The sequence below is a fragment of the Emydura macquarii genome, unplaced genomic scaffold (genome assembly GCF_026122565.2).
Source record: "Emydura macquarii macquarii isolate MOO-44397 ecotype Brisbane River unplaced genomic scaffold, CSIRO-AGI_Emac_v2 contig_2897, whole genome shotgun sequence".
Classification (NCBI taxonomy): domain Eukaryota; kingdom Metazoa; phylum Chordata; order Testudines; family Chelidae; genus Emydura; species Emydura macquarii.
In genome coordinates this window covers 2,680,083-2,692,299 of record NW_027133034.1, presented here as the reverse complement: position 1 = coordinate 2,692,299, position 12,217 = coordinate 2,680,083, and the positions used below count along the sequence as shown (strand labels likewise).

Genomic DNA, 12,217 nt, shown 5'->3' with positions numbered 1-12,217 from the left:
AACAATGACCAGGATTCAAGCCAGTTATCTAGTGGTGTACAGTTCTCTATTCCTTTATCTACTCGCTCAATCCAGCCCTTCCTATTAAAAGGGACCCTTTAAAGGGCCAAATTATTTGTTGTTAGAAAACAGATATAAAGGAATTTTTAAATATTAGGGACATTTTAGAACTAAATTTTTCAGAATCTAGTTTATGTTTTGCTGTTTATGCTATTTATTTTTTACATTGCTCTAATTTTGGAGGATTAAAATACTCACGAGAGTTTCACTTTCAGGTTCTCATGTGCTTAGGACAATGCTGCAAATACTGAAGTCACTGAAGTGGAAAGGATGTCTGTTTTAAACTGTTTCCAGTACACTATTGCAAAAAGCTTTTGCTTGGCATTTAGCCTCGTAAAAGTTTTACACAAAACCTATATACAGGGCTAAATCTGACAGTGGCCTGTTAAATAAGGCTTTAATTTTTAAAATGTGACTTTTGATGCACTGCAAATTAAATTAAATTAATACCTTCCTTCAAATGGCTCCTTCAGTGGTGAAAATATAGACATTACATATTGGTATAGATTTTTAGAGAGCATCTGGGACTGGTTCATTTTCCTAAAGATTAGTTGGAGAAGGTAATTTTGACAGCAGTATTCTAATTTTATACAAATCTGTACCTTTTACAATTTGTATCACAGATTAGTTAGGCAGGTAAGAATTTTAAACAGCTGACACATTCTTTTTTAAAAGCTTACAATTACTGTTGACGGCAGTAACTGTTAAACATTTATACTTAACAGATATGGCCAAAACCCCACCAGCTAGCCAGCAAATTTAACAGCTACTTCATCAGAAAACTATTCTGCACTAGGAGCACAAAACCTCTCCAAAGAGTCTAGAGCTATGAAGAATAGCTGAGTTCAAGTGCAAAAACCTACAGGAATACTTTCCACACCCTCCACCAAAAATAACTAACATTTAGATTCATGTTACTTCCAGAGGCTATCTTGTTTGTAGTTCTCCAGAAAAGGAAACACACAACTGAAATGACAAAAGGTTTGTCCTTCTGAGAAATACAAACAAGGCTAGTGGCTCAAATAAAATTTTTGTTTAAAAAGCTAAAAATTGTAGTTGTCCATGGGTAGGAGAGGTAGTGATTTGTGAGTGTTAAGGGTTTTGGAAAAACCTGTCTCTCCCCACTCCCACTCCCCCCCACCCCACACACACCCTTTGATACTCTGGTGACATCATGTACCCTTCTGTCTCATTCATATAATTATCATTTCAATAGAACCACTTCAAAACTATCCACTGTAACTTTATCTTTGAGTTAACTGTGCAGTGTATTAATACAACTTTTGAAAACTGTGGAATTGACCAAGCATAACTCATTTGGAAAGAAATAAACTGACAGCTAACATTTCCTGATGTGGTATGTTGGATTGTTATTGTATCAACAATAAATCCAGGTTTCTAATGACCCTCCCATTAAGATAGCCAGACTGAGGTAAAAATGAGATTTTCTTTGAAGGAATAGATGGCTATAATAGATCTAAGAAAATATTACATATATTTGAAGGTAAGAGCCTAAAAAAAGAAGCTCAGCTCTTCATTGTCAGTTCTCTGCAGGTTTCCTCACTCATATTCAGCCACTTTGTTTTCACATATACAGTCTCACAGATGAGTAGTTCTGTGGAATTCACTTCTGATCCATTTGTTCGACTTGTCGTCGCCTCCTACGGAATGCCTTTAAGTTCCATTTGGATGGTTCTAGCATAAAAGGTCCATTGTAGACAAACAACACTGTCATTTTTTCAGCATAGGTGAGATTCTGCAGGAGCTGTGAAAAATGAAAAAAAAAGTCACACTAAGCAACACCTCTTATGCCAAGCATCTTTTAATTTTTGTATTAGTTAAAATAGATTAGCATTTCCCCCAGATAACTTTTGCATAGTGTTTTTACCACTGTTTGCCATTGACCACATATATACGTCTCCCAAAGCCTGGACAATTTGGGAAAAGAAAACGAAAGGGTAAAAATAACAAACACCACTGCCATTTTTCCACTGTAAGGCCACGTCCACACTACAGAGACTACAGTGGCAAAGTTAAAGCACCATAGCTTTGCCAGCATAACTCTGTGGTGTAGATGCAGCCTACAGCAACAGAAGGGATTTTCCATCACTGTAGGAACACCACTTCCCTGAGTAATGATAGCTAGGTTGTCAGAAGCATTATTCCATCGACATAGCTACACTAGGTTAGGTCAGCATAGCTACATGCTCAGGGATGTGGATTTTTCACAGTCCTGAGCATCATAGTTATGTCATTCAAAGTTTTAAGTGTAGACTAAGCCTAAATTATGAGAGACACTGAAGTTTAGGTGACCAATGAAAAAAATTGGCTTCTGATAGATCCTTTGACTGACAGACTCAGACTTGTAGACTATAAGGTCAGAAGGGACCATTATGATCATCTAGTCTGATCTCCTGCATAATGCAGGCCACAGAACCTCACCCACCCATTCCTGTAACAGATCCCTAACCTAAGGCTGAGTTATTAGAGTCCTCAAATAATGATTTAACGACTTCAAGATACAGAGAATCCACCAGCAAGTAACCCATGCCCCATGCTACAGAGGAAGGCAAAATATCACCAGAGCCAATGCCAATCTGCCCTGGGGGAAAATTCCTTTCCAATCCCAAATATGGCGATTGGTTAAACCCTGAGCATGTGGGTAAGACTCACCAGCCAGAAACCCAGAAAGAATTCTCTGTAGTAACTCAGAACCCACCTCATCTAACATCCCTTCACAGGCCATTGAGCATATTCACCGTTAGTAAACGGAGATCAGTCAATTGTCAAATTAGGCTGTCCCATCATATTATCCCCTCCATAGGTGTATCACGCTCAGTCTTGAAGCCAGCTAGGTTTCTTGCCCCCACTGCTCCCCTTAGAAGGCTGTTCCAGAACTTCATTCCTCTGACGGTTAGAAACCTTCATCTAATTTCAAGTCTAAACTTCCTGATGGCCAGTTTATATCCATTTGTTCTTGTGTCCACATTGGTACTGAACTTAAATAATTCCTCTCCCTCCCTTCTATGTATCCCTCTGATGTTTTTATAGAGAGCAATCATATTTCCCCTCAACCTTCCTTTGGTTAGGCTAAACAAGCCAAGCTCTCTCAGTCTCCTCTCATAACGCAGATTTTCCATTCCTCGGATCATCCTAGTAGCCCTTCTCTGCACCTGTTCCAGTTTGAATTTCTTAAACATGGGAAATCAGAACTGCACACAGTATACCAGATGAGGTCTGACCAACACCTCCCTATCTCTACTGGAAATACCTCGCATGATGCATCCTAGGACCGCATTAGCTTTTTTCACAACCACATCACACTGGCGGCTCATAGTCATCCTGTCATCAACCAATACATCCAGGTCCTTCTCTTCCTCTATCACTTACAACTGATGTGTCCCCAGCTCATAGCAAAAGTTCTTGTTATTAGTCCCTAAGTGCATGACCTTGCACTTTCCAATTTCATCCTATTTCCAAGGTCATCCAGATCTTGTTGTATGATCATAGAATCATAGAATCACAGAATCATAGAGTTGGAAGGGACCTCAGGAGGTCATCTAGACCAACCCCCTGCTCGAAGCAGGACTAACCTCAGCTATATCATCCCAACCAGGGCCTTGTCAAGCCTCAGCTTAAAAACCTGTAAGGATGGAGATTCCACCACCTCCCTAGGTAACCCATTCCAATGCTTCACCACCCTCCTAGTAAAAAACTTTTTCCTAATGTCCAACCTAGACCTCCCCCTGCAACTTGAGACCGTTGCTCCTTGTTCTGTCATCTGCCACCACCGAGAACAGCCTAGCCCCATCCTCCCTGGAACCCCCTTTCAGGTAGTTAAAAGCTGCTATCAAATCCCCCCTCACTCTTCTCTTTTGCAGACTAAACAAGCCCAGTTCTCTCAGCCTCTCCTCATAAGTCCTGTGCTCCAGCCCCCTAATCATTTTGGTTGCCCTCCGCTGGACTCTCTCCAAATTGTCCACATCTTTTTTGTAGTGGGGGGCCCAAAACTGGACACAGTATTCTAAATGCGGCCTCACCAATGCCGAATAGAGGGGAATAATCACTTCCCGTGACCTGCTGGCAATGCCCCTCCTAATGCAGCCCAATATGCCATTAGCCTTCTTGACAACCAGGGCACACTGCTGACTCATATCCAGCTTTTTATCCACCGTTACCCCCAGGTCCTTTTCTGCAGAGCTGCTGCCCAGCTCGTCGGTCCCCAGTCTATAGCTGTGCATGGGATTCTTCCTTCCTAAGTGGAGGACTCTGCACTTGTCCTTGTTGAACCTCATTAGATTTCTTTTGGCCCAATCCTCCAGTTTGTTTAGGTCACTCTGTATCCTATCCCTACCCTCCAGGGTATCTACCACTCCCCCCAGCTTAGTGTCGTCCGCAAACTTGCTGAGGGTGCAATCTACCCCATCCTCCAGATCATTAATAAAGATATCCTGGTCCTTCTCCGTATTAGCAATACCTCCCAATGTTGTATCATCTGCAAACTTTATTAGCACACTCCCACTTTTTGTGCCAAGGTCAGTAATAAAAAGGTTAAATAAGATCGGTCCCAAGACTGATCCCTAAGGAACTCCACTAGTAACCTCCCTCCAACCCGACAGTTTACCTTTCAGTATGACTCATTGTAATCTCCCCATTTAACCAGTTCCTTATCCACCTTCCAATTTTCATATTAATCCCCATCTTTTCCAATTTAACTAATAATTCCCCATGTGGAACTGTATCAAATACCTTGCAGAAATCTAGGTAAATTAGATCCATTGCATTCTCTTTGTCTAAAAAATCTGTAATCTTCTCAAAAAAGGAGATCAGGTTGGTCTGGCATGATCTACCTTTTTGTAAAGCCATGTTGCATTTTGTCCCAATTACCATTAATCTCAAAGTCCTTAACTACTTTCTCTTTCAAAAATTTTTCCAACACCTTGCATACTACTGAGGTCAAACAGGCCCATAATTACCCAGATAGTTCCTATTTTTAAGGAAGGGGGGGAAAAAAGCTGTTAGCAATTCTCCAGTCATACGGTACAACGCCCGAGTTTACAGATTCATTAAAAATCCTTGCTAATGGACTTGCAATTTCATGTGCCAATTCCTTTAATATCCTTATATGGCGATTATTTGGGCCCCCCAATTTAGTCCCATTAAGCAGTTCGAGTTTGTGGTAATTTCTACCTCTATATCCTCAAATCCATTAGGCCCCCTGCCACTATCCCTATGCTCTTCATTAGCCTCATTAAAAACCGAGGCAAAGTATTTGTTTAGATATTGGGCTATGCCTAGACTATCCTTAACCTCCATCCAATCCTCAGTGCTTAGCGATCCCACTTCTTTCTTTGTTTTCTTCCAGTTTAAATTGCTATAGAACCTTTTACTATTTGATTTTAATTCCCTTTGTAATGGCTTTTGGCATTTCTCACTTTGTCTCTACATGTTCTGATCTCCAAGAGATAGCTTTCCTTGCTGACCCCTCCCATCTTCCACTCCTTGTAGGCTTTCTGCTTTCTCTTAATCACCTGTCTGAGAAGCTTGCTCATCCACCTTGACCTACAACCCTTGCCTATGAATTTTCTCCCCTTCCTTGGGATGCAGGTTTCAGATAGTTCATGCAACTTTGACCTGAAGTAATTCCAAGCCTCCTCCGCCTTTAGATCCATGAGTTGTTCAGTCCTGTCCACTTCCCTAACTAATTCTCTTAATTTTTTATAGCCCTTTTGAAATCAAAGACCCTAGTCACAGATCAATTTTTGTTTATCCTTCCATTTAGTTTGAACTAATTTAGCTCATGGTCGCTTGAACCACGATTGTTCCCAACAACCAGTTCTACGAGATCCTCACTACTTACCAATACCAAATCTAAAATGGCATCTCCTCTTGTTGGTTCAGCAACTATTTGATGAAGGAATCTGTCAGCTACCACATCCAGGAAAATCTGAGCACTATTATTATTACTAGCACTAAAACTTCCAGTCTATATCTGAAAATTAAAATCTCCCATAATCACAGAGTTCCCAGTAGTATTTACTTCATTAAAAACATTAAGGAGGTCTCTAGCCATATCCAAATCGGATCCCGCTGGTCTGTAGCACATCCCAAGCACTATCGCAGGGGAAGCTCTAGCAGTTTTCTTCCTCAATGTGATTTTTGCCCAGACAGACTGCCTTATCCATTGGATCACTTCTAATTTCTTCATTGATATACAATGCTACTCCACCACCTTTGCCTTTATTTCTGTCTTTCCTAAACAGCACATATCCATCAATACCAGTACTCCAGTCATTACTACTGTTCCACCATGTTTCTATTATCCCTATAATATCTGGTTTCACTTCCTGCACCAGTAGCTCTAGTTCCTCCATTCTGTTACCCAGGCTCCTCGCATTGGTGTACAAACATCTTAATTTTTGCTGTTTGGCTTCGCTCATATTCCTTACATGATTTGCCACAGTCATTCTACCACCAGTATCACCTATTAGACTGGTATCTACACTACCCTTCCTCTTCATGTCCATTCTTCTACCCACTGCTACATCCTTTCCTATTTCATTTTCCTCCCTCTCTATGTTAAAATCAAGCGTGGAGATTACCATCTCCCCCAAATTTCTAGTTTAAAGCTCTCTTAATCAGTTGTGCCAGCTTCCATCCTAGAAGTCTATTTCCCTCCCTGTTCAGGTGAAGTCCATCCCAAGAGAATAGTCCTCTGTCCATGAATGCCTCTCAGTGGCCATACACCACAAAGCCCTCCTTATAGCACCACTGCCTGAGCCATCTGTTGATCATCATAATCTTGTCATATCTTTGTTGTCCTCCTCTATAACAGGCAGAATCCCACTGAAGATCACCTGAGTCTCCATTTCCTTAAGAGTCTTCCCTAGCCTGGCAGAGTCTCCCTTGATTCATTCCAGTGAGAATCTAGCTGTATCATTTGTTCCCACATGAAGACCACTCAGTGGATTCTTTCCTGCTCCCGCTAGGATCCTCTTCAGTCTCAGATCCACATCTCATATCCTAGCACCAGGCAGACAGCACACCTTTCTGTTCTCTGGATCAGCTCTGGGTACAGGCTTGTCTGTTCTTCTCAGGATAGAGTCCCCAATCACATAAATCTGCATTTTCCTGGTGACGGTGCAATTCTCCAGCCTCTCCCGTTCTTTCTGGCTGCAAGTCCTCTCGTCTTTTATTCTCCCTTTCAATCTTCTGCAACCCATCCTGGAACCCCCTGGGGCTCTTATCTGGTGGTATCTCCATTGGCTAGTCCTATACAAAGAGCGGATGAGCTGCTCTTCTTTCTTCCTTGCCCTTCCACCTTCTTGCTGGGCCCCTTCTTCATTTTCCAACTCAGCAAACCTGTTCCTAAGCCATATTTCTCCCGCACTAGCCCATCTTTTCCTCTGCCTGGTTCTTGTAGTCACATGCTTCCACTGGCCACTTTCCTCACCCAGCAGTCTCCCCTCAGTTCTTTGGTCCTGCTTCCATCTGCAACTCTGGGCGTTTCCCTTCAGCCTCCTCATGCCTTTGCTCATCATCTGCTCGAATCCTCTTCTAAACTCAACCAGAGTTTCCACTTGCATCTCCAAGCCCTGGATCCTCTCTTCCATCAGCTCTATCAGGTGGCACTTCATACAAACAAAGCTCTTTCATGGTATCCCTTCCAGGATCATGTACGTGCTACAGTTCCCACATCCAGTCATCTTCATTGTCCTTCATTGTCTCTTCCACTGCTTGGGTCACTACAACTGCTGTCTCTGTATCTGGCATAGCTTCTTCACCTATGTCCTGTCAGTGATAGAAAAACACCCCTTACTCCCTCCCTCCCCAAAACAAACCTCCAATGAGCACCGCAACACCAGAACTCTACACACTCCATCCCCAAATTCCCCATGCAAACTCCCACTCATGTAAATCAGACAATTGGTTCAGACCTGCTAATTCATCTAAATAAATTAAGTTTTGGGATGTAATGGAATGTTAGGTGATAAAGTAATTTACCCCCTATAATCTCTCATTTCCTGTAGTAAACAGTGTAGGTCCCTCCTGAGACTGCATTAGAGCAGGTCACCCCATTGGTCCTTTCAAACCAAACCACCCAGCTCTGCCCTGGTGCCAAAGTAATACAGATAAACAAAATTTGTAAATAAGGTTTCTTCTGGGGCTGGTTGTTTTGGTCAGAACAAACCATGCAGCTGGCTGCCGCAGGCACAGGCAGTACTTCCCCGGTCAGTAAATTCTATGAAGCCCTCCTTCCAAAGACTGCAGCAGTCCCCTTTCAAGTTCTGTAAGCCATCAGCCTTGTGCTCAGATTTGAATAGTCTTTCCTCCCTCAGGCAGAGTTCTCTGCAGCCCTCCTTCCTAGAACTGTAGCACTGGCCCTTCCTAAGTGCTCAACCTGACTATTAAGGAAAGTTGTCTGACCTTGATCTTTCTCCTTTGTCTGAGCTACATGCTTGCCTTTTATTCCATATCACTGTCTCGAGGCACTCCCGTTTCCAGCCTTCAGTTTCTACTATTGTCCCAGGGAACCACAAGTCCCAGAATGCCTGCTCTTTAAGAGGCTGAGACTTGGAACAGAGTTGGTTGAGCCTAGCCACAACTACTCTTAAAAGTATTATAACAGGGCAGATTGTCCCCTTTATTTCATCCCTGTCAGTCTCAGATCAACAAACCAGATGACAATTATATAGCACCTATATCAATGTTATTTGTTCTTTTATCAAAGAAAGTCAGAGAGAGAGATTCTTGTACATGTGCCAGACAGATTATTTTTCTTTAGTTTTCAGTCACCCACCTTTGGTGTAATAAAGAAATACTGAGAAGTGCTCTCTTTACAAGCAGTTTTCACAACCATTTCAAAAACTCTCCTCTCATTGACTGGGTCCATTCCCTTTAAAAAAAGAAATCATAGTATTATCGTTTTTTACAATCCCTCTGGTGACTATGAACTCCTGTGGAATAAAACACTTTCACACAGTAGTGACCGTACCTGATTTATTTCATCTACAACCCTGAAAGGACATCTGTTGAGTTCCTGCAGAGCCATCAAATACAACATAGTCGAAACACTTCTTTCACCTCCACTCTGATGGTGGGGAGTCAGTTCATGCAGTTGAGTACTACTACGGAATTTAACTCTAATTCGAATCCCATAGTTGTCATACTCTTCCTGTGGAAGCAGGCAGAAAACATTACATAACTACAACTTCCTATAGTGAATCTTAATTGACAATGCAGCAAAAGTGAAAGGAAACAATTTTATGAACATCCTACATTAAGAGAATTAAGTGTTCAGGATCAGTTATAGATAAATTCTTTCATTCTGTTTTAAACTATGGTTTCTCTCTTAGCATTGATTTATTCTTTTTACACATAGAACTTTTCTCTGTCCCATTCCACAGCTAACCAACTTGATGTATAATTTTAAAAAGGATAAGTTATTAGAATTTTTGTTCTTATAAATAATTTTTTCACACACTTGTTACTAAATTATTGTATAGCAACCAAAATGAACGTTGGCAGCAAGGTTCTTCATAAATAAAATCATAAATGAATATAAGAGTTAATGTTTCATGAGATGTTCTGTTGTAATAATTGGGCCTACAAATTTACTCTAATTTTAAACAACTGGAAAAGTGAGTGAAAGTTTATAAAATGTCACAAAAACCTATAATAATAAATGCTGTTGGGAAAAGGTGAAAAAGGGAGACAGCAGAACTGAATTAATTTAAACAAAACGCCTTCTGATTTAACTCAAGGACTGTGTTAAGAGCATACCTGGTAAACATTCAAGTGTGGGACCAAAAATCAATTGACCAAAATTGATGTTAGAAATTAGGTCTAATTGGTGAACAAAATAATGATGGGATGGGGCTATTCTGCCCACCACTTCCTTCTGGGATACTTGAAAAGAAAAGAGTTTTTGGGAAAAACTAGCTGAATAATCTATTTGCCAACAGCTGCAGCAAGCCTTATCCTCAAAGCTTCCACTCTGACTATTCTTGGGACCCCTGGATCCACTGTAACATGGCTGGGCTTTTGTCACCCTAATCCTGAGACATGTCCTGACTAGACTGGGCCAGAGACAGAGACACACAACATCACCACTTCCACTTGCGTTGGCTAAATCCCAGCCATCACCTGGGATGTTACATTTTGTTGCCCCTTGCCATGTTTCCTTTTCCTTCCCCATCTTATTTTGTCTTTTTTCTATCCCTTTCCTTTTGCCTTCTGTTTAATAGAGTCTGGCTTAGCCACCCAAGCCTGTATATTTTGAAATGCTCCTGTGAGCCAGTGACCAAAAAGGTATTCAAAAGCAATACCCTAAACAGCCCAATGCTGATATGACTTTGCCAGGTCTTGGACCAGCTAATAAAACTGTATGTGTTTTTCCAACAATGAGCTTGCAAGAGAGGGTATGTCTACACTAACGGCGGCAAAGTCGCCACCGTCAGATCAATTTATCTGGATCGACTGAGCGGTCAGTGTAGGCCCGCTCAATCAATCAGGAAGTTGACATACTAAAACCACTTCCTCAAGTGGTGCAGCGCAGTGAAGACATTGCGCAGAACAGAAGTACTGCAATCGATGGGAATTACGCAAGCTACTCTGCGTAGCTTGCGTAACTCCCGTTGACTGCCACCAAATCGCCAGATAAGTGTAGACCAAGCCTGAGAGTCAACATCAGAATCAGAAGCTGCATTTTCCCCATCTTCTTGATGATCTTTTCTTTCCCTTCTGGGGTGTGAGAGTATGTGTCCTGTTGTGTCTTCTAGGACACTGGATCAAACTTTAGCAACAACAGCAAGAACTCCAGCTCCAGACCATCTCAATTTTTTCTCTTTTCCTTAAAATAGAAGTTACCACCATCTAAGACTGTCAAACAAGGGAGGTTTTTCATTTTAAAATCTCTCTACAGCTAAAGCGAAAGGGAACATGGGATATGGCTAAAATAAAAAACAGGGTTACTTACCAGTAACTGTTATTCTTCGAGATGTGTTGCTCATATCCATTCCATTATAGGTGAGTGCGCGCCCCGTGCACGAGTCTGCGGAAGCTTTTTTGCCCTAGCAACCCCGGCGGTCGGCCCTGGCGCCCCCTGGAGTGGCGCACGTATAGCGCGGCATATAGGGCGCTGCCAACCGCGCGGGCCCCCAGTTCCTTCTTTCTGCCGACTCCGACAGCGGGGACGGGGGGTGGGTTTGGAATGGATATGAGCAACACATCTTGAAGAACAACAGTTACTGGTAAGTAACCCTGTTTTCTCTCTTCGAGAATTGCTCATATGCATTCCATTATAGGTGATTATATAGCCATACCTTTTGGTGGTGGGAAGGAGTCAGATGCGAGAAGCCCTTCTCAGCATGGCTCTGCCAACTGCTGCGTCCTCTCTTGCCTGTTGCACGATGGCGTAATGGGAGGTGAAGGTATGGACCGATGACCAGGTTGCAGCTTTGCAGATATCTTGCAGGGGCACTCGTTCCAGGAAAGCCGCCGAGGTGGCTTGGGCTCTGGTTGAGTGCGCCGTAATCGGTCCCGGGAGTGGTACCTTCGCTATCTCATAACAGGTGCGGATGCAAGTGGTGATCCAGGAGGAGATGCACTGGGTGGAGACAGGTGAGCCCTTCATGCGGTCCGCCACTGCGACGAAGAGTTGCGTGGACTTCCGGAATGGCCTGGTCCGGTCTATGTAGAAAGCTAAGGTTCGCCTGACGTCCAATGAGTGCCATCTCCGCTCCTCCTCCGATCCATGTGGTTTGGGGAAAAATACGGGGAGGAAGATATCCTGGTTATAATGAAATTGGGACACCACCTTAGGCAAGAAGGCCGGGTGCGGTCTCAGTCGCACTTTATCTTTATAGAAGACCATATAAGGAGGGTCTGAGGTCAGGGCTCTTAACTCGGAGACCCTCCTAGCTGATATAATGGCTACCAGAAAGGCTACCTTCCACGATAGGACCAGAAGTGGGCATGTAGCCATAGGCTCGAAGGGGGGACCTGTGAGAATAGCGAGGACTAGATTTAAGTCCCAGAGAGGCAGAGGTTCACGAACTTGTGGGAACAGCCTCTATGCCCTTGAGAAACCTGATGGACATCGGGTGAGAGAAGATAGACCTCCCCTCCACTGGGCAATGGAAGGCCGAGATGGCCG

The 12,217-nt window shown here is 42.8% G+C and overlaps 1 protein-coding gene across 2 annotated transcripts in view; it reads right to left on the bottom strand.

The window, feature by feature from the left end:
* Positions 1 to 1,493: 1,493 nt before the first annotated feature.
* The window catches only part of SMC5 (structural maintenance of chromosomes 5), an 81,787-nt gene continuing 71,063 nt past the window's right edge, over positions 1,494 to 12,217 (bottom strand). Inside the window, exons 22-24 of one of the 2 annotated variants that reach the window (XM_067568819.1) lie at positions 9,056 to 9,235; positions 8,861 to 8,956; positions 1,494 to 1,825 (exon numbers count right to left, since the gene is read on the bottom strand). In XM_067568819.1, coding sequence (XP_067424920.1) covers positions 1,685 to 1,825; positions 8,861 to 8,956; positions 9,056 to 9,235 — 417 coding nt within the window. In that variant the 3' untranslated portion in view covers positions 1,494 to 1,684. Of the gene's footprint in view, positions 1,826 to 8,860; positions 8,957 to 9,055; positions 9,236 to 12,217 lie in introns of those variants that run through there. The other variant, XR_010923869.1, reaches the window with a different exon arrangement.